The sequence below is a fragment of the Gambusia affinis genome, linkage group LG17, assembly GCF_019740435.1.
Source record: "Gambusia affinis linkage group LG17, SWU_Gaff_1.0, whole genome shotgun sequence".
NCBI classification, from domain to species: Eukaryota; Metazoa; Chordata; class Actinopteri; order Cyprinodontiformes; family Poeciliidae; genus Gambusia; species Gambusia affinis.
In genome coordinates this window covers 9,473,460-9,496,079 of record NC_057884.1, presented here as the reverse complement: position 1 = coordinate 9,496,079, position 22,620 = coordinate 9,473,460, and the positions used below count along the sequence as shown (strand labels likewise).

At 36.1% G+C, this 22,620-nt stretch overlaps 1 protein-coding gene across 1 annotated transcript; it reads left to right on the top strand.

Moving 5' to 3' along the window:
* The first annotated feature begins 2,756 nt into the window (after nucleotides 1–2,756).
* amacr (alpha-methylacyl-CoA racemase) lies at nucleotides 2,757–22,344 on the top strand. The gene is made up of 6 exons (XM_044144063.1): nucleotides 2,757–3,113; nucleotides 4,342–4,598; nucleotides 4,728–4,871; nucleotides 6,229–6,389; nucleotides 16,985–17,171; nucleotides 18,346–22,344. Exons 2-6 carry the CDS (start codon nucleotides 4,352–4,354, stop codon nucleotides 18,753–18,755), a joined length of 1,149 nt encoding a protein of 382 aa, XP_043999998.1. The 5' UTR covers nucleotides 2,757–3,113; nucleotides 4,342–4,351; the 3' UTR covers nucleotides 18,756–22,344.
* Nucleotides 22,345–22,620: the final 276 nt, after the last annotated feature.

The following is a 22,620-nucleotide window of genomic DNA, read 5'->3' as shown; positions in this document are numbered from 1 at the left end:
TATCATATATCAATGTACATCAATATTGAAACAACAGTCAGGAAGTTAAGGCGAGTTTGAGCAAAATGGTCTAGAAGCCTGACTCAGTTACACCAGTTCTGACAGAAGGAATAGTGCACAATTGCTGTACAAATACTTATAATTTGATACCGCCAACTTCAACTGATGAATGAAAAAGCAAAATGGCTCACCCATATACCAAGCATTAAATAAGTGACATCGTTAACAATTTAGAACATAAAAGCACGACAGCAACAATTCTCAAGCTGATGACCTGAAGAAATAAGCTCAAAAATCTGTTCCTTTGAAGAGCATCTCTAGTGTGTTCCTTTTGTCACACTGTGATGAACTTTCTTTTGCAGCTGAGAGTATTTTCTACTTAATTAAAAATGCAGATGCCACCTTTTCACGGTAAGGCTGGTTTTGATTTGACTTTGAACTTGCTAACAGGAAAATTTGCTAACAGGTTTGTCAAATTAGAACCACAAAATTCAATGTGTTTCAATTTTATTTTTACCTAATTGTGAGGAAGGAAAAACATACATTTCAACAGTTTTCATAGTTAAAGAGAAAGCTGAGAAAATTGGCATGCACATGTAGCAACAATTTGAGGCAGCACAAAAAATTTACAAGGTACAAAATCAAATTTATTGAGCACAAGCAAAGCTTGTGAGGAAAGAAATGCCTCAGGCATCTCAAGCACATGCCATAAGTTTTTTGTCACAGTGTGAAACTACTTTGGCATCTCAAGTAATGCTAGTATTCCATCTGATGGCAGAAGCGATCCTTACATAAACTCAATGCACTATTGGGCCAAATCATGCTGCCAGTTTTGTTTCCCTGCTCCCAGATCCATCCCAGTTCTCCAAACATATTTAGATTGTGGCTGTGTAACAGAGAACAAGCACTAGTTAAGTACCTCCAGCTATCATTAAATTGGCTGGGCAGAGAACAAGGACTTCTTCAAGCAGAATTTCTTTCTGCTGGCTTTTTGATGAAATCCTTAGTGAATTTTCTGCCACCAATCTGTTTTTTTTTTTTTTTTTTTTTTGCTGATTCAGTTTTTATTGTCAGACAGGCCATAAAGGACTGTGTTGTTAAAACTTTTCCATTATAGTTTATATCAGAATCCATTTGACCAGTGGTCCTACAATCAGTTTCTTCCTGAGTTTACTCACTTTTGAAGTCCCCATTTAATTAATCTTGGTTCATTGGACTTAAGGTCTGCTGGCATAACAAGTCAGCTCTCTAATGCATTCCGTCATATCCCTTCCTCAGGGAATTAAACAAAAACAAGCAACATAGGTCCTTTAAAAGATATTTCCTAATAGAAAGATTGACCTGTATCAAGTCAGCCATAGTTCGGATTCTGGGCTAAAACATCCAAAACATGATTGCATTGGCTCTGAGCCCTTCAGTATTGCAAAGTAAAACATAAAAGACAATGACCTAAAGTTCACAACACCCATTTCAAAATAAATGTCTTGTTTGGTAGAGGTCAGAGAAGATCCGCACTTTCCTTTAACAACATGGTCTGTTTTGGTCCTCGTGTTGTGATAAAGCCTGTCAGTCTCTTAGTTGTGCACTGTTGAACTTTTGTGAGGATTCTGATGTGAACACTGACATAAGTGATCTCCAACTGCTTGCTGTCCGTCTTGCTGATTTTGTAATCCTATTTTTATGATACAACTAGCTCTGATACTCACTTATGTTAACTGAGTTTGTGAATCTCAGACCTCAGGGATTTGTAAATACCATTACCGAACAAACAGCACCATCAAGAGCAAGGGACACACCAGAAAAGTCAGGGGTAAAGATGTGGCTTAAAAAAAAAGGATCAACTTTAAAGTGACAATTGCATTGCAATTGCAATTGTGAAAATGGAAAGAGTATTTAGTTATGTGATCCATAAATCTGTCCTATAAGAAGCTAATTTAGAAAGGAAACCTTTACCCACAAGTTATGTTGGGGACATCAAACATTAAAAGAACTTGCTCTAGACAGATGAGACCAAATCTGAACTTTCTAGGCAACATGTACAATATATAGAGCAAAACTAAGACTACACTGAACGAACACTCACCACTGTGAAAATTACCTTCCTCAACAGCACCATGGTGTGGGTAAGAGTCATTTTCAACAGAACAAGAAAGATGGTCAGAATGAATGAGAAGATGGATTGAAATGCAAAACAAACCTGGAAGAAGGCATCTCAGAAGAAGCAAAAGGTGGACGGATGGAGGTTCCCTTTCCAGCAGGAGAAAGACCAAACACCTACATGGCAAAGACAGTCTATGACTTGAGAACTGCTGTGTACAGATGCTCTACATCCAGTCTGACTGAGCTCGAGATAGTTTCTGAGGAAGATGGGTAATAATTCTTGGCTCTAGATGTGCAAAGCTTTAACCCAAAAGATTTTCAGAATCTCACAGCTTTCACACCATGTTGTGAAAAAGTCTGTCAGCAGCAAGTGTACTTGCAGAAAAATAAGCTTTTACTGGAGAACTAAATACAAAGCTACACTTTTCACGTTTTAATTGTATAAAAGAACAAAGCAAGTTTCCTCATAATAGTGTCTAATTTTGATCTTATTTATCAAAATTAATAAATAATAAATAGATTAAACAATAAAATAATTCAGTCCAACTTACTGGACGAAAAAAAAAAAAAACGTCATTTCCCAGATGGCCATCGCAAAACAACGCGATGACGCCATACGCCACCAGGAAGTTTAGTCATGAATCTCGTTACCTTTACACCACAGCGAAACCTGAATGTTACCCGACCAGGCTGAGATAAGACCGGGTGAACTAAAACCTCCCTCGTCTTCTTGCTCGTCATATCTTTGAGCAACACCACAGAAGCGGTGACGGAGGCTAGAGTTTAAGCTTATACCACGCATCTTTATTTGGAATTATTATTGAATGCCAGCTGAACTATAGGCTACACTGTCTGTTTTGTATCCCTCGTAGTTTAGTAACCCATTAGCAAGTGACCCCTGTGTTGTGTTTGTTCTGCTGTTCAAACAGCTAAATTCAGTCTAAAGATAAACGAGCCGGTCAATTTGAGCCGAGTCTCCAGCTGTTTGCCCTCGGTGTTCTGAGCTGACTGAGGTGAGCTGATAAACTTTTATTCAAACACTTTATTTGCATTTTTGCTCAAATGCATGAATATATTCTGCAAAGACATATATTGGTTTGGGTCTTTTGGCACTGTAACAGACGCTACTGTTTCACTTGCGTTATAATTTACTTTGCTGCACGTATGCGGGTTATTTTGCCTTGGAGAAGTCATAACTTCTTTTTCATACCCACCTGTTGTTCCATCATTGTCCTTTCACCTCAGTTTATTTTTCTTAGTAGCTATAAGTGCATTATAGAGGTAAGTAAGCAATTGTCCCTAAATCACAACTCCCATTTACTTGAGATGCATATTATTTACTAAAGATTGTTAGACCCTGTTTCCACAGATCCGTCTGGAAACGGAGTTATAAGCACTGTAGGGAAGTAGATTTTTATTTGCAGTCATGAACAAAAATTAGAATACTTTAATAAAGCTAATTTATTTCAGTAACTTAATTAATTAAGTAAAACACATTAGATTAATTGTTAAAAAAGTTTGAATATAATGAAAACATGATGCTTAAGATTATAAGATCTAAGATTCATAAAAGAGAGATTTGCAATATAGGAACATGAGCTTAATGAAAAGTAGTTGTCAAAGCAGTATGAAACATTGAGTAGTGGATGGTACCTGCATTAGACTGCAAAGAGTTAAAGTATCCACAAATTGGTATAATCACCATATCAGTTGTTGTTTTTGTGCTTATTTTGCTCCAAGGTTTCTAGTTTTCATGGACAGGAGTAGACATTACAAAAATGAACTTTTTCGTAATGCAAAGTCGGAGGTTCTGCACCTGCCCATTGAAAGTTAATTTGGAACTAACCACAAAAGACTTTGTTACGCAGTGTCAGATAATGTATCATGCTGCAATGGCAAAAGGCTCTGGATTTGAATTTAATGAGATCAACATGTAATTTCAGGAGAAAGGCAAAATCGTACTGTTGAACTGTACTTACCAGAATATTCTGCATAATTAGGCTATTTTGCAGTGAGTCAGTTAGTTGTTGTTTTGTTTTTTGTCTAAGTATCTGTTCAATCTTTTTGAAAAGCAGCCTGAATTACATTAATTGGAAAAAGGAGAAGATAATGATGGGCTTAGTGAGAATAACACTCAATATCATTGATTGTGTCTTGCTTGTGGCATTTTTTTTAATACTAACATAAGTCATGCATTATCTAACATAAATTGAGATCTGTATGTGTAAATAAACTTTGCAGTCATAGACCCATGGCACTGTTGGGAGTGAAAGTCATCGAGTTGGCAGGTCTGGCCCCTGCACCGTTCTGTGGCATGATCCTGGCAGACTTTGGAGCCACGGTGATCCGTGTGGACCGCACCAAGGTTTTCTCAACTCTGGACACGCAAGCTCGCGGGAAACGGTCCGTTGCCCTCAACCTGAAAATGCCAGAGGGTGTGGCTTTGCTCAGGCGGCTCTGCGTTCAGTCAGATGTTGTCCTTGAGCCCTATCGCAAAGGTCAGAACTGAATCTGTAAAAAGATGGGTGGGGATGCTTTTAAGTGACTGCTAATTTGTCTTAAAATCATTGAGCTTAAACTAACACAGTAAGGAGGTAATGAATAAATGTTATTCTTCTTATTTGAAGGTGTTATGGAGAAACTAGGCCTTGGTCCAAGAGAATTACTTTCAGAAAATCCTCGTCTGATCTACGCTCGGTTGACGGGATATGGCCAGAGTGGGTGTTACGCTTCTGCAGCTGGACATGACATCAACTACCTCGCCATGTCAGGTAAAGACTGTACTTCAAGCTTGTAACATTTTGTGGGTGAACACTGTGTGGTACTGTAGGCAAGAAAGTTTGTACTAAAAAGTAACATCAGTGGAATGTTTTGTTTTTTTCTACTCTGAATAAATGTTGTCAAATTAGAATCTGGATTCTTTTTCCGAAATTTGTGAAATCATGCTGTTTGAAATGAAAAACAGATCTGCTTGTTTTAGGGATTTTAAGCAGCATTACCAGAGAACTCAGCAAAGATGGAGGGCATTAAACTTTAGTTTTAGATGGTTTTTTTTTAATGTTATTTCTGGAAGTATTGTGCATTCAAATTATTGAGACCCAGCAGCATTGTTCAGAAACTTTAAAATAACACAGAGGACGGATATGTAAAGAAAAGATAAACTATTACAGCAAAACCTCTTTACTTGGGGAAATTATCTCCTTACTTGCTAACATTCCTCCCATCATTCAAAATTAGATGAAAACTGGAAAATAAATTAGGTTCAGAGTTATTTTAAGTAGTAGTGGTCTTTAATAAAAAGAAATTAGGCTGTTTACTTTACCAAACTGTTAGTGGAGTTTGAAATTATTAAACATGCCTTGTATAATAAATGATTTGCATGTGTCTAAAGCTACAACACCTCTAATTAAGATGCTTTCAAGCACAAAATCACAAGTTGCTCTTCCCCATTCTGCACACTCAAGTACATAATTATGTGCTTTGTGGATGTTTCTGTGCTGCAGCGCTAAAACCTCTGTGTTTTTTTCCCCCCTTTCAAATGAAAGGGGGTTCGCTGCAGTTGTTCATCAGCCTCGTCTGTATTTTATAGCACACATATTGAGTTCAGCTATGACTAAAAGATCATTTTAGGGTACAAACCAAACCCTAACCCCGACTATAGGTCCATTATCTTTAGTAACATAAAAATTCATTCATATCTTAAAATACAAAAAGAGAGTTTGAAATATAAGCACAAATAAATGACTGCTCAAATAATATTTTAAGAATAAATTAGGATTAGATTATTAGGATTGAAGACATTGTAGAAATTCTGTTTGGTACTTTGTATATGGCCTTTCTTATGTGGCGCTCCAAGGCAAATATTACAAAGAAACTTTGAAAATCCTTTTTGCAACTACACAGTAATGCTTTTATTATTGTTCAAGGCGCTTTGTTATACCAGTGCGATAGCAGTGCAGCAAAAGGAGCAGCAAGTCTCACACAAAGTCAAGGTTCTTTTGCAAGAATTAGTTCAGTGAATTCCTCCAGTTCAGTGAAAAGCTTCTAAACAATATCTGGTTTCTGAACTAAATTGGTCCTTAGTGTGCTGTAAGTTTTATCTAAAGAGTTTGTTTAATGTCCGTACAGGCCTTTTGTCCCAACTGGGTCGGAGTGGAGAGAAGCCCTATGCACCTTTGAATCTATTAGCAGATTTTGCCGGTGGTGGTCTTACTTGTGCTCTGGGGATCGTCTTAGCCCTGCTGGAGCGCACAAAGTCGGGGAAAGGACAGATCATTGACGCTAGCATGGTAAGCTGTGATTTTAAGACTAAGTTTCCATTTATTCATATGTCTACTGACTGCAGTCACTGCTTTATGGCAAAGCAAACTTAGCAAACCTTAGAACCACAATACAGGTAAGGGGCAGGTTACCAGTATCGTTGTATGAAAATGTTTTAAAAAGTACTTGACAGCAAAATTGCATGCATTTGTGTAGATAGATGAGATACAGTCCAGGAAATTGAACCAGAAAAGTGATAGGACACAATATAGGTTCATATATTCTACAGACGCCTTTTGGACAGGTGCAGAACTAATTGTGTGCTCTGTCTCTGTGTAGTGATCCGTTGACATCAACAAGCAAAAGTATTTTCCGCACAGCTGCATGGTGGGGCTCTTCTGTGTTGTAAAGTCCCGATTAGCATTGGTGGGTTAAGTTGGGCGGCTCATGGTTGAGTTACTTGGAAGAGCCCATCAGAGTCTCAGAAGGCAGAACATCTTTAAATGAAGCCCAGTGGGAGTGAGGTTCTGATGCACATTCAATGCAGCTGATATATTAATGGCTTTAGAAAGAGTTGATTTGATACAAACATATTGAGCTTCTATGCAAAGTAGAATTAATTTATGTAACTATAAGTCAGCCACATATTTCTGTTTAATTACAGCATCTGATTCCTTATATTCTACTCTTCTTCCAAATTGGGTTGTATTTTATTAGAGCTCAGAGACAAATATACTCTAGGCTTGGTGTGCGGCTCTTATTAGTATTTCATTGATGGGTTAAAATATTTTAATTCATCAGTTTAACTTCTGGCTGAAAATTGGTCACAGCGGGACCTTAGCTCTTGTTTTCTGAATGCAGATTTCTCTGTGGTGTAGATGCCTGCATGTCAGAAGTACCAATCTTTTACAAAAATTTAGGGAATTGTTTTTTGTCAGTGTTTCTGTGTGAAACATTGAAAGATGAAAAAGATGGATCCTCATTGAGGGAGAACCAGCAGGATATTGAAACTGCTGAACAGCTGCAATGGAAGATAACAAGGCAAATAAACAGAGCAAAAACAAAACACCTTTCTGAAATCTTGTAGGAGAGGAGTCCTTGTAGAAACCCAGCAGTCCTCACATAAATGAGACCTCAGAGAGTTGTCCTTGCAAGAGAGATGTTTTGTGCATAGCTGGAAAACAAAGTTTTTGCCTTCTATAAGACAAAGCGCTTAGTGTTTTGCTGTCTTCAAATTGTAGCTTCGCCTTTACCTTTGGGGGGGATTTGCTAAAGTTCACACTAGTTCAACAAATTGATGTGAATCTTTCAAGTTCTGCATTCCAATTTGTTCTACAAAGTGGAAACGAGACAAAGCTGCTGTTTATTATTGTATTCATTGTTATTGACTGATGAGCACTTTCAGTTAACTAAACACAGCTTCTTAAATAAATTAAGACAGCAACCCAATGAAGTGCTTGCCTGAATACAGACTGGAGCAGGATTGATATTAATGTTTGACATTATATAAAATAATATAATCGAATTTATTCTTCTTTAAATAATAATAAGCCTACTGTAGCTATGCCGAGTCTATTTGGTCCCTTTCAGAATTGGCATTAATTTAACTCTTGCAGAGTTATTTCAACTGTATTTATATCTCTTTCAAGTGTTAAAATTACTAATTTCTCTGATATCTCATTAAAAGGACTTTACATTTTGTTTTATTTTTTAAAACTATATCTTGAAAACTAAGTGTGCGTTGATAGCGACTCATGCCTTCAATCTTATTTGAAATGTGAAAGCAGCAATTGCTTCTGGAAGGTGGATTAATTCTAATGCAATGTCATTTTAAATCCTATATAGCTAACCAACCCCAGCCTGAATAGAAACTTTTCCGATATGATGGACTTAGAAGTGCTTTCTAGTACCTTCAGTTTGCTGTATATTATAACTTTGCTGCTTTTAAGTGTGCTTCAGCTCGAAGTGGGCCCAAGTGCAAAGCCGTCTCTAAAGCTATACCATTAAAACGTGCAGTAAGAGGAGCCTAATGCTTTTCCTGTTAGACCTAAATGCAGCCAAGTGAAGAGGCTGGCAGCCAGCAAGGATGTAGCATCCAGACATAAATGATCAGGGCTGCTGTCTATTCATCCACTTCACATCTCTGTCAGGTAAATTTTCAAACGAGGCACCATTTGTAAAGCCTTCTGGGTTGATGTGGTGCAGTTCTCTGTGTAAAACAGACAAGAGCGGAACAAACTGCAGTGATTCAGGTGACAGGATGAGATTTAGCTGGAAGGTTTGTCAGCTGATGGTTTGAGTCAGTGTGGCTGTGTGGGCAGCTCTGTCAGAGAGGGGGCTGTGTTGCTGAGAATGTAGTTGCAGAAGATCTTATTAATTTTCTTGAAATGAGCAGTGAAAATTGAAGTGCATGGAGAACACACGGGAGAGGCTTTTTATTTTCATTCATTATTGTCTCATTTTCAGGATTTTTTTTGTGTTCTTTGACTATTGAATTAAACCTAAAATGGGCTAAGTGGGTCAGTGCTGAGTGTGGGAAGTGTTTACTCAAGAGATCAGAAAGTTGTTTTGAATGTATAAAGCTTTTGCGGCCTTTATCTTTAACAAATTTTTACATTTTTCTACACCTTAATTTATTTTTGACTTTTTGCCATTTAGGTTAATATTTCTACCTTTTGTTCCCAAGGGTATATTGAATTAAATATATTTTTTGCATCACATTCCGAGAGACATCAGGGGTGTGCATGTGTGTGTGCGTGCGTCTGTGTGTGTGTTAGGAACTTATTCACTGTTATGTTCCTGTTAACACCTGTCTGTAATGATAAAGCCTTTGCATATTTACCAACCGTTCCAGTGTAAATGATGCTACTTATAAAAAAAGAGAGAAAGCCATAGAATAATTTACTCTTTTCTTTTTTTTTTTTACGTTACACTTTTCAACATGTAAGCACAATTACCTGGTTCTTGTGCCCCTACTACACCATCTATCACCAAAATCGAAATTTAAACATATCAGACAGAGTGGAAGTGTCCCAAATCACTATTGGGTCATGTTGTTATTATTGTCAGAAAAACGTAGGAGGAGACAACCATCTGCTACAGCTGATGTTTGGCCTCTGCCAACATTAAATGAAAAAGTTGATTTACTATTGAATGGATGTGGAATGTTGCTTCAACTTCTAAAACACTTGCAGACTGAGGAACATTGAATTTGTTTTATAGAAACTGAGATTAAAACTTAATTCTGTTTGTGAAAACACAAACTGAATTTTTGTGTGTATTTTTAATTTTTAATTTTTTTACAATAATCTCTACTAGCTGTAGAGCTGCTCACTTTGTACAGCTTCTTTATGTCACTGATTCAAGTGCGGCCTTAACATTTTTCTAGTAATAAATCTGCAGTCACAGATTTCTAGTTATGCAATGTCTTGCCTCTGGTAGTTTCAGTCTGATCTGTTTTCTACCTCAGAGGTTCTGAATCCTGGTCGTCTGGGTCCCTTTTCAGCATGTTTTAGGTCTTTCACTGCTGCCACACAACGGACTTAAATGAATTTGTGATTTTAAGAGGCAGCCATAAACATTCTGGAGAAGGCAATGCAAAAATTTTAATTAGGTACGCAGGTTGAGAGTCCTGAGGAACAAGATTGAGGAGCACCTTCTGAAAACGGCCGTCGGAAAGTCCTTCACGTTAACGCTAATTTGAATTTCTAAAAGATCAACTACGCTCCTCTCCAACAAATCATTTCTGGGTTTGAGTTGTTGTCAGCGGGGCATAGACACTTTCCTGGTAAAAAGAAAAGAAAAGAAAAAACAGATAAAATGTAGTTTTTACATGGACAAAATCTTTTCTCCATCAGCAGAGAAAAGAAAGAGGCAAAATCCATATTGGACTCTCCAGAGAGGCCTCAAACTGAAGTTTTTTTTTCCCACAGCCTTTGGAGTCCCTTAACTGAAAGATAATCATAAATCACTAAGCAGACCTCAAAAGAACTGTGCATTCAAATCAGTCCCTGAATCTCACAGAACCAGAGGCTGTTTGAAGCAAGGGGATGCAGAAATCCCAGACACTCTTAGGACACTTTCCAGCCTGATTTTTTTATGTTAATCGAAAATGCCCAAAGTTTCCCTCTTGGTACTTCTTTTCTGTTCTTTGAGGGGTGCTGGAGATAAAAAGTAAAGGTGACCTTGCCAGCTCAATTGTTGAGTTAAAGATTAAATTTAATCAGGGATTTGGCTCCCCTGGGGTTTTAGCAGTAGCAGAGATTTTGAGCAAGGATGCCAAAACTGATCATTTGTTTGAGCAAAGTTTAATTTTTTGGACATTTACTAGAGCTCTAATTTAAACTTCACCTACGGGCTGTCAGTGAGGAGAGAAGTGATGGGATTATGGATGCAGACATATGCTCCTAGGATTTTACAGATTCAGGCACTGGCCTCTTTATTAGGTACAACAGGAACAAGAAGTGTTAGAGCACATCATACACTTTTGCTAGGTTAATGATGTGGATATTGGATTTAAAATGAACACACACACTCTTTCATTGTGTAAGAAGCAGTGCATACGCTTAATTTGTTCTGAAGTGCATTTATTAGATTTTGAATGAATTTCCTGTCTGTCTTCTGGCAACAGCATTTTAGAAGCCTCTAATTGAATATTTTTGGCTCTGGTGATTTATTAATTATCATCATTGTTTTTTTTCCCCCAGAAAATTGATTCTGATTAATTGAAGAGCTGACTTTAATGAGGTTTCACTAATTTGAAAAATTCCTTAATTTGCTGAGTTTAAAACTGTGACTGGGAAGCCACTCATTCGGATGCTTGGCAAAAGTATTCATTTGCTTCAAACTTCTCTAAATTTTGTCACTTTTAAAGAAGTGGAAGGAAAATGATGGATTGTAAAATAAAGTTTGGTGTGTAATTGTAGTCTGCCACGAGTGGATGCCTTGTGGAGCATTTAGTCTTTTTTTTTCATGTAGAGCAGTGCTCTTCAGATCCAGGCCTCAAGGCCATCTAATTTTTCTTTGCAAATTTTGCGTAATATTTGTGCAGTTTCAAGGTAAATTCAAGGTATTATTCATTGTACCTGGTTCGCTGGAACCTCTCCCAATAGTCTCTGTGTGACAAGTCATCCTTCATCACAGTCCATAACAAGATACAGAAAAGTAAAAATCCGCATATGTGAGTGGAACAATATTTAAGAAATAATAAAGTCTTAAAAAAAAAGAAAAAAACCTACTCATCGTAAATGTCTCCTAAGGTCAATTCAGAGTGTGTACTTACTTAAAGATTCCTCCATTCAACTGAAATGAATACATTATTTTCTTTGTAATAAAGTTCAGTAAACTTTACTACTAATACTTATTAAAGTTTGCTGAATTTCAGTTTAAAACGTATAAACAGGCAAAAGAGGAATTTCATTTAGTTGACAAAGTTCAATACAAAATGTTCTAGCTTAAAAAATTTAACTAAATGGTAATTTTAACTAATCTTTAGCACATTTATTTAATTCAAACCCTTAGTGTGTTTGTGCTGCATAAATTTGTCATATTTTGTAGGCAATATTGAACCAGTACAAAATCTGTTATTCATCCTAAAAATGTCTTATACACGCTGCGTTGTTTTACTACTTTCCCAAAGGAAGGTTTTAATTGGGAAATGGTTATGAAACATTCCACGGTGTTGTAGGACTCCATCATGAACTCTTGAATCTTATTTCCTCACTTCACTACAGACAGTTTCTCATTGTCGGGGTGCAGAACCAGCTGGCGTGGCCACTTTTGTTAGCAGCACAACTACGTTATTATACTGACTCTCAGAGCCTGTCTATGAGCCTCCCATAATCACAGGCTCCCAAAGCGCTCACCATCTGCTTCGGAGCTGTCAATTGTGACACATCAGGGCGGCACATTTTTTCATCTTCCAAACATCTAACAGCAGCAGTATGCTTTCATTCATCTTGCTTTTCCATTCAGCCCCCCCAGTTCAAACCGCTCGCGTCTTTTGAGGCTTCTGTGCACTGGAGCTTATATTACAATTAAATTAAGTGGTTGTGAGGATGTAAACATTTATAACTGGCAGTCTGTGTGGCGTACCTAGCCACATGAGCCCTGTGCTCACCTGGAATGAACCGCCTCCACAATTTTGAAGTTCTCCGCTAATTACTGATTCTGCCCTCTGGGTCACTTTGACATACTTCTTATATATATATATATTTTTTTAATCAAAGCAAGCTCATTTTTTCGTCCACAGACAGCTTCTTTCTCGGAAAAGTCGTTCAGAGTGATCCCTGTCACTCAAATGGAATATTCAATTTAACTTTTCACACCTCTTTTTAGCCTTTTAGTGCAGTATCTCATGTCCTACTATTAATTAGTTTTGAGTCTGTTTTTGTGCCATTTTCCTTTTTCTTTCCACACATATAATTCCTACTGTGCAATTCTTTTACATCTTGTGTATCTTTCTGCAAGCTATACTTCTGTGATCATTCTGTTTTATCATTTTTGTCTCTTCTTGCAGTGTCTCAGTACAGAATTGCACTCTGTATATATTTCTGCATATTCTCACAGAACATTGCTATCTTTCATATGTTATACATATAGTAGTTTACTTTGGGGATTTCTTTGAATTTAGTTATTTTCATCCATTTCAATTATTTTTAGCAGCCAACCATTTGTTACACTTTTGCAGTTTTTTAACACTCAAGAATAAACGTTCCTATTTGCTTTCATGAATTTGCTTTCATTTTCTGACTTTTATTGTATTTATTGTAGATTAAAGTTGGTAGTAGAAAGTTCAGAAGATGGTATAGTTTTAGAAAATGAATCTGCAATTTTTAAGAGCTTTTAGTTTGAACATTTTTGTAAACTAATTTGCACTTTTCTATTAAGAAATTTCTCTATAGAAGGCCAAATGTTGCTGAACTGCATTTGCAGGCATTTCCAATTTCATCATTTACTTAACTAAATGATGAAATTCACCCACAACATCTGTTTCCTACTAACAGAAAATGTTGCAGATCATGTAAATGTGTTATCAACAAATATTATATATATATATATATATATATATATATATATATATATATATATATATATATATATATATATATATATAAATACTAGTTTCATTTTATTACCAGCATTTATGGATGATTTCATATAGTGAATCAAAAACAGTTTCTGTGTATGTCATAATTATGTTTTAATATGGTTGTCAGGATACTAAAATTTCCATATTGATACCAGTACTAAAACAATACTCACTACCATCTGGTTCTTAACAGGAAAAAAAACAAAAGACGAAACAAATAAAAAATTAATCTATGACGATTTTTTTAACACTCTAGTAGAACAAAACCAATAAGAAGAGGATAATTTAATCCTTCTTTTTAAAAATAAATAATTAAGAAGTGACACTTGTTTGGTAAAGCAGTAAACAAGGTATCCTTTAGTATTGGTGTTAATGATCCTTTATGATTTAGTCATGCAGTTATTCTATTGAATTATGGTTTATTATCTTTAATTTCCCACTTTGTAATTCCATTTATCAATTTGCTGTTGGTACATTTCACTAAATAAAAGATCATTCTATACTAAAATTAATTTTGTTTTAAAACAAACATGGATCTGAGACAGAGAAACCATGTCTTTTACAGTGTAAACAAGGATCTGCTCCATGCAAATATATTTTGCAGCAGCCCTGCACAATTTGTCATTTTGCATATTTTCTTTAGTGATAAACTACAGAAGCAGGGTGGGCTGCCATAAGTTCCTGCGTCTATTTTAGTCACATTAGCCTCTGGTGCCCTTTCAGAGGAGTAATTGAAGGGAATCCACTGGTTGTTGAATATTTTCTTGCGTTGATTCATTCGACGGCATAACGGAGCATTACGTGGTTTGGAACTTTACAGATCAAAAGCAAACCCCAACTGGGTAATTCAGATCGACAGAAAATGTTCATTGAGTTGTCCGTGTTAGTGACGCTAATATTCAGGAGGATTACTATTTCACTGTTGAAGATACAAGAGCTGGCCCTTTAACAGGACCTTTTTATGTTGATAGACTTGTAGCGTTAGTTTTTAGCATTAGCACAGCAAGCATGTGGCATCAGTAAGCATTTGGGTGTTTTTCTGTCTGTCTGACTTATAGGGGAAGTACTCCTGTTTTTTCTTAATGTACTTTCCATTTTAGCAGAGTTTAAAATTTGTTTTTGTTGTCTACCAACAATAAAGAAGTTGAGAAGTTCAGTTATATTTTTTTTCTTTGACAGTGTACTTATTCGATATGATGATTTAATTTTATCACCTGTTAAATTGTGCAAAGGTTAATTAATCTGCTTTAGCTGTCTGTCCTTCAGTCGCCTGTATGCAACAGTATCAATCCCCATACAGCTACAGAAAAATATCACTATTTTGAACCAAATTACCTTTCTCAAGAAACCTCTGCAAGGGAGTCAACCTCAGTTGTCAACTGGCTGACCTACGCAGTGAATGACCGAACTTAGTGGGGCATTTAGCTGCTAAAAAGCCCCAACATGAATAGTTACCCCAGGACACAGTCAAGATGGTTGTTTACCAAATGAACATAATTAAGACTCCAGAATGCTGCCAGTTTTTTCCCCACAATCACTTTTAAATGTTGCTCAAATGTTGATTGTTTAGCTTGCAACTTATTTCTTCTGTAGTAATGTTGGAAAAATAATCTATTGTTATAGATTTCCATGAGAAAACCTTGTCAGAGCCTCAATCAGGAACTCTAGTCATCCTTTGTTCTGACATTTCAGAGTGGACCAGCAAAGGATGTTGAATTAAAATGAAATCAATGCAGTAGGTCAGGAAAGCAGTAAAAAGAAGCGGGGCACTCAGAGATTCATAATTTTACTTGATGCTTTCATGTCCTGTAGCAGACATATTAATGAAATAAATTTTAATAGAGAGGGTGAGGAGCTGTAGTATGTTGGATGCAAGGAAGAAGCAAACAGAATTCATAAGTTTACAAGGTTTTTTTTTTTTTTTTTTACACATTCACACACACACTGCTTGGAGTCTCTCATCTTTTTCTTATTCACAAATGCATTTTTCATGAAGACAGTAAGCAAAGAATCCACATTCTAAGTTTTATCCTTGTTTTTGTACAGAGCAAATATTTCAAGCATGAGTCTGGATTTTTCTTTTTCTTTCTTTTTTTTGTTTTTGGTAAAGAATAATTGCAAGTGCATTGAAAATCTGACCAGCATCAGAGCGGCCTTCTGTTCTTCTACTAGTTTTTCTTTTCATAAAGCAGCAACACGGTCAGAAAAAACACATTCAATTCTCAAGTTTAAAGTTTGTTCGTTTTGTTTTTTTTCCTCATGTTTCAGTTGTCGTACAATAGATATTTTTTTTTTCCCTTTTAGTTTCAACAAAGCAAAAAGCGGTTTGTGTCACATTAGATTTGAACCTCTAAAAAGCCCTTTGAACAGTAGAGAAATGGGTTCTTGTGTTCCTCTCATTTTTTTCTGTTCAAGCTGCAACTTTTTGCGATAAAGTGCACTTTTTATTAGTTCAGACCCGGGTAATCGATTACCATCAGCAATAATAGTTGTGATAGATAGCTTGTCTTCAGATGCTGCTGTTTTCACTTAACAACATTTTGAAATCTCACGGATGACATTCCAAGCCGGCAGATTTATCAGAGTTGTCATCCATTACTGTTTGATCAAGGTGTTATTTATTCTGCAATGGCAGGATAAGCTTTGACTCAGCAGCAACAGATTTTCCACCTGAAGACTAAAACAGGTTGTCATCACTTTTTTAAACAGTTTATTTTTAGATGCATTGAAAAACTGTTTTGCTTTTCAAATTAGTTAAAAGTGTCTATTCAATAAGTTTTAAAAAGTTCAATCGAAGTTAAGAACCAAGGGATTTTTTTTTCTTAGAAAGTAGGATGATTTGATCTTTGAGATGAGTAAAGCATTTAGTGCCATAACTTATAAAGACTTTTAGCTGTGATTGAAGCAACAGAGGTTTTTTTTTTTCTTAACCGTATTTTTTAAGAGCACTGCAAAATATGCAAATTCCAGACTTGTTTTACAATTTCTGACTGAAAGAACAACTCTCCTTATTTCTGTCCATAAAATCCTATTAACCTTCAGCTGTTTTTTTTTTAAGTAGAATGTTTAAAATTTCATCCTTTAGTTGTACAAAGCTGGACATATCCCCCAAATATTTTAAAACATTTATACTTTGCATTGCAGTTTATAATTGTGTACTTCTTTGTGTTTTCCTGTGACATAAGTTCTTAAAATACACAAAGTTTATCTGTTTACTGAAACCATCCCTGTATGGTAGTGGCAGCATTATACTGTGGGGGAGGCTTTTCTTTAGCAGGTCTTGGGAAGTTGCTTAGAGTTAGTGGGAAAGAGAGATGGTGATAAACACCACAATTAGTTTGTGTTGGACTTTCACATTAAGTAAAACACATTGATATCTATGGTTGTAATGTGGTTCTAAATACTTTTTACTAGTGACTTTATGTGGATAGTGCTAAATTATTTTATTATTACTTTCTGCATCAGTAATTTTTGCAAAAATACATCCTGTAAATTGAAACGTTTGTAATTTCACACTGTCTTTGTTGTCCTCAGGTGGAAGGAGCAGCGTTTACAGGTTCGTTTTTATGGAAATCTCGTAGACTTGGTTTCTGGAGTCGCCCCAGGGGAGAAAATCTTTTGGACAGCGGAGCTCCCTTCTACGACACGTACAAGACTCTGGATGGAAAATACCTGGCTGTGGGCGCCATAGAAACAGAGTTTTACAACCAGCTGCTTAAAGGTTTGTACTAAAATCACTATTAAGTTTATTTTACAGTCGGGACAAAACATTTTGGCAGTGACACCAGTGTGCTATTCTGTTGATTTATAATTTCTAGATTATATTTTAGCTTGTTTCTGTAGATACTATTTGAAAAACATTCATAATTATATGAAAAAAAAAGATATTATGTTTTACAGCATTTTTAGACCTTTTTGGTATACCATAGATTTCCAGTGGGATTAAGAACTTTGCAGTTTCTTGGATCACAGATTTAACATTTCTGCGATCCAGAAACAGATCACATTTCAAAGTCTCTTTTGATTGTTAAGCATCTGAGACCTGTGCAATAAAGTAAAAGCAGTATCAATTGCGAATCTCATCTAGTACCTTTGGTTAACCAGTAAGCTAGCAGAAGAAAAGTCTTTCAAACGGTAATAAGAAATCAGATGTTTAATGTACAATCCACCAAAAAAGTGCATCTTGCAGCACAGAAAATGGTGCAAAAGTTTGTCTTAGACTTATTCACACCTAAGTTTGTTGAAGATTTGTTTTAACCCCAGATATTTAGTTTGGTGTGTTGCTGACCTTTTGATGTGAGAGTGAGCATCAAAGTAAGATGAAAAGAGCCGTCCGATTCAAAAAGAAGATTCTAGCATTTTGAGTCTGGGGAGGGATTTAAAGACATCTCAAAAGGAATATAAAAGCAGCCATTCCTCTGTCCAGAAAATGGTCTACAAGAAAATAGTCAACTTGTAAATTCAGACTGTAAAAGACTTACGCTTTTTTTTTTTCTTTTTAGAGAAAACTCAAAAAATAAAAACATGTCTTGTGAATTGTCATTCTTTTGAAACCTGTTTCAAAATACAACAAGTAACATTTTCTGGAAGCTCAAGAGCTTCTTCATACCTTTCAATTACTGGAAAGTAAAAAGCACTTTCCAAGTATTGTGTAAGAATCCTGGCACAAAGGTTGTCTTACAGTGTTCTAATGGTTTTATTTTTTTTCTGTGTCCAAATAATTCAGTTTTGCAGTAATTAAAAAGTAAACATTTAAAGGACCTTCTTTCAGATATTCACACTGATCTCACTCAACTTTGCTACTCTAGTCTTACTTATTTCTCCATGCAGTCGTATTTATTTCTCTATGGAGTTGCATCAGTTGTTTTTTTTTTGTTTGTTTGTTTTTCTCTCAGGCTTAGAATTAGACGCTGGAGAGTTGCCCCCTCAGATGAGTTTCAGCGATTGGCCGGAGCTCAAGCAGCTCTTCACAGAGCGCTTCGCCTCAAAGACCCAGGCGGACTGGTTGATGATTTTTGACGGAACCGATGCCTGCGTCACACCTGTGTTGTCTTTTGACCAGGTGAGCTCTCACCCTCACAACCGAGAAAGAGGCTCTTTCATGAAGGACTCCAGCGGGGAGGAGTTCCCCCGGCCATCTCCGGTTCTGTCTCGGACGCCCGCTGAGCCCTGTCTCGCTTCCGACCCAGCAGTAGGAGAACACACAGTCGAGGTCCTGCTGGACTACGGCTACACTTCAGCAGAGATAGACGAGATGCTAGCAGCTGGCGTTGTGCAGTGTAATGCTGGAAAAGCAAAGCTGTAGAAGAAGATATCAATAGACCTTTGATAATCAAGCTGAAAAACAAAAGGGGGACATTTTATTTCAGTAATTTCAGTGAAGCTGAAAAATTAATTATTGTATGTAAGAGCTGCAAAACATTAACAACAGGCAGGGAAAAATCTTTCTGTGTTTGAGGCTGAATCTAGGCTGGACTTTCTGAGTAACATGACATGAACGCTCTTACTTGTAAAGTAAGGGCCATGCACTTCTCCCACAGGTTACCTGGATATCTTTTTAGTTTTTTAGTTCTACAATTGAAAATAAATATGCTATTCTACAGCAATACCTCACTTTTTATTGCCTCTCTTGCCTTCTGAGTGCGTCGTTCTAAAAGACAGCCACCATTGAAATCACTCCGTCCTCATGGGTGATGCATTACCCAGCTCTGGGTCAAAACATGCCAAAAGAGATTTGTGGGCCCAGCCTGAAAGACCATAAAGCTGCAACAACACAAATAACTAGTAACTTTTTTTTTCTTTTTTCTTTGGTGTTCTCTCTGAGTTTCTAGGTTTGTCATCCTAAAGTGTGATGTCCACCTACTCTGTCTGCTTTGTGCAGTATGTCTCGGTATCCAATCGGTTGCAGATGTATTGTCTTCTCAAAACCAATTTAGATACAGCAGATACTGAACTTATCCACTGAAGTAGGACCATTGTTACAATGGACTGACTGTGCTATAATGAGAAGAATTTATCTCTTTTTTTTATGGAGTTGAATTGATTGATTGGATTGATTTTCTCAAATTTTTTGATCAGTAATTATTTTCATTTAGAGATGTGTATTATTTTTTTTGTCTGCCTCACTTATTTTTGCTAAAGTCACCAGTTTGTTTATACTAATTGATTGTTTTTAACTCATTGGTGATTCTGATAGATTTACTGTTAATGTTAAAAAAAAAAATCTCCTTTGTGTTAATTATTTGCCCCCAGATATTTATACTTATACAATGGAAAACATCACAAGTAAAACAAAAATTTGTCATTCAAATTGTAGCATCTTGTGGAGTTATTTAGTGATTAATAACAAAATATCTACAATTTTCCTAATACAGTCCTAAGTATAATTGGGGTTTATCACAAGTTCTGATAACTGTAGCTGCATTGTGAAAGTCATTAGCTGGAGTAAGAATGACTCCAGCTAATTAACCCAATTGGTGAATGACTACATTTACCAATTGAGTTAGATAAAAACATTCACCACCATTCTTTGACCGATGCTCCTGCTCGGCTTCAAACTTTGCACAGTTTTCCTCTTTGATCAAAAACAAGCTGTGTTTTTACCCAATAGCTTTATGAATCTTTACGTGGATCTTATACTGCAAAGCAAAGAAGCAATCAATCCAGGAGATGCTGAACAGGTGACAACATTCCATGCTATAGTGTTACAAATAAGTAACATTGCAAGCAAGCATTCAAACCTCACTAATGATAGATTTTAATAGTTTTATGGGCTACAGTGGGCAAGCTGTGCAGATACAAAAAAGAAGCCTTATAGCTGGAGTCAAGGTTTTTCTTGATACACTAGGGTAATGTTTTATTTGTAACTTACAGCTCCGGCTTCACTTCGGCAATGCGTGTTTTTGGACAAGAAGTCGTGCGTGAGACTGCATATCACTCATAAAGAAAAGAAAAAAAAAGAGACATTGATCTCAGATCACCTTGGGATTTAACTTTTTTAGTATGTATGCTTTTAAATAAGTACATTTATTTATTTAGTCCTTGAAAGTTTTTTTCAATAGTTCTTTTGATTGGATTTTGGAGCTGATAGTATCACCATGTACTAACTATACTCTACCTGTCACTTTTTATACCATAAACTTGTGTGTGCATGTGTGTGTATATATAGAGTTATATAAAACACGGACAAATGTAACATAGCACTTACCAGCTATAACAGTATGAGGTTACGTAAATCACAGATGACTACCATGAACATAGTTCTTGAATAAGTGGGGGAAAAAAATGCAGAAATGCTTCAGGAATAGACAGAGGTATGTAACAGACATGGTGGTATCTGCTCATGACAGCTGTACAGCAGACAGCAAGCCTTAAGAAACCAAATTATAGCTATCATGTTTTACAATTTCTGCAATATTTTTAACTGCAGCAATGTTGTTGTTTTTTTGTTGTTGTTTTTCTGTGCTTCAGAGAAATGCGTGGCCACAAAGTCAATGAAAGGCAAATATATATATATTTAAAAAAAACTTTCTAAGACTTTACAGCAGAAAAAGTTTTTCCCTTGCTTTTAATTTAGGGTGTGAGCACTTAGTCAGGAAGTAATATGTAGCAAGATTAGGGATATCTGTAAACTCATGAAGAGTAAAAACTGTATGTCAATATATTTAAAAGCACAAAGCTAAATAAGCAAAATGACTCAAGGCTGCCATAAAATATTAATGAATTACTCCAGGGTGTACATATGTTTTACTTTTAATTTGCTTGCTTGTTAGCAGCTGTGTAATCTGGTTTGAAATGTAAACACACTGTAAATTCATCTCTGCACATCACCCATGAGATGGTAAACAGCAGGGCTTAAACAGGTTTGAACATAAGGAGAGCAGGAGGAGTAGAGAGTGCTTTCTTTGTCATTTTTAACACTTCAGTTCCATTACTCAAAAGTTAATTAAAGTTTGTGTTGAAAAACTTTCATTTCAGCTCCTATTGCTTGCTCAGTGAGCTTTTGTCTTTTTTTATGTATTTTCTTCCCAGTTGATCACTTCTGGAAAAAAAACATTCCTTAGTTTAGGATTTCTGAATTTTTCTTTGGTATACCTTGGAAACGTATAGTGATACAAAATGTAGACTCACTTTTCCAGCTCCTTTTTTTTTTTTTTAGATGAAGGTCAGAGTTGCGGATGGATTCAAGGTTCAGGGGTGAGGATTACGTTATGGATGAACTCTGGACCATTTCCTGTTTGCAGAGTTGATGGATAATTTAGCAGATAAGGTCAGTCACAGAAAAATAGTTAACACATTATCAGAAGCTACGCTGTACAGTATTCACAGAAGCAAAATGTTTATCCCAAGTATAAAAAGAAATAACTTGATTTAAAAATATTAATTTTGTGCCTTTAAAACAAAATACAATTCAAACAACATTTCCTCAGAGCTTCACCAGTGTTAACAGAAATATTTCATATTTGTCCTAAAGACTTCTTCAAATTTTTGTTTTTGTTTTAATGTTACAAAGTCATATAATCAGGCATAAATCTACATCACACAAAGAAATTGTGAACACAAAAATCTGCTTCATTTTATTAGGGTTTATTTATGAAAAGATTAAACACGATAATTGCACAATACATTTTAAGTGGAAGAAACAATTTTCCAAATTGTAAATACATTTATATCCTTCTATATAATATGTATGAACATCTGAGAGCCACTTTGCGCTGTTGCGTTTACAATCCCATCTCATCTGGATTCTTTTCACTTGAAACCCTTTGAAACATTTAACAGCCCAATCGATGCAGTTAATAATTTTCTCTTTTCTGAGGTCAGAGGTTACCTGAGAAAACATTTTGAGGTCCCAGGGCTGCATGTGAAGGCTTAGTGATGCCTTTGATGTGAAACAGACCACAAGCTGGGAGGATTTCACTGAAATTATGGGTTAGCAATGACCTGATACTTTGAGCTTACTGATTTATTCAGCCAAGGTTGTTGCACCCAGCTAGTTTTTGGGTGTAATTGATGAACAGCCAAATCCTTCAACTCATATGCAACCAACAATATCTAAGTGTTTCTTTTGTGCTTAGACAATTAATAAACCTGAAAGAGGTTTAAAATATCCTGGAATCTGCTTTTCATAGGTTGGTCTAATAAACATGAGACAGGGGATCTAGCCAGAT

What these genes read in the sequence shown, in the direction of transcription:
- amacr (XM_044144063.1), top strand. Translation starts at nt 4,352, where the DNA reads ATGGCACTGTTGGGAGTGAAAGTCATCGAGTTGGCAGGTCTGGCCCCT. An exon ending in CAACTACCTCGCCATGTCAG is followed by an intron (nt 4,872 to 6,228) that starts GTAAAGACTGTA and finishes ATGTCCGTACAG; the next exon opens with GCCTTTTGTCCCAACTGGGT. An exon ending in TTACAACCAGCTGCTTAAAG is followed by an intron (nt 17,172 to 18,345) that starts GTTTGTACTAAA and finishes TTTTTCTCTCAG; the next exon opens with GCTTAGAATTAGACGCTGGA.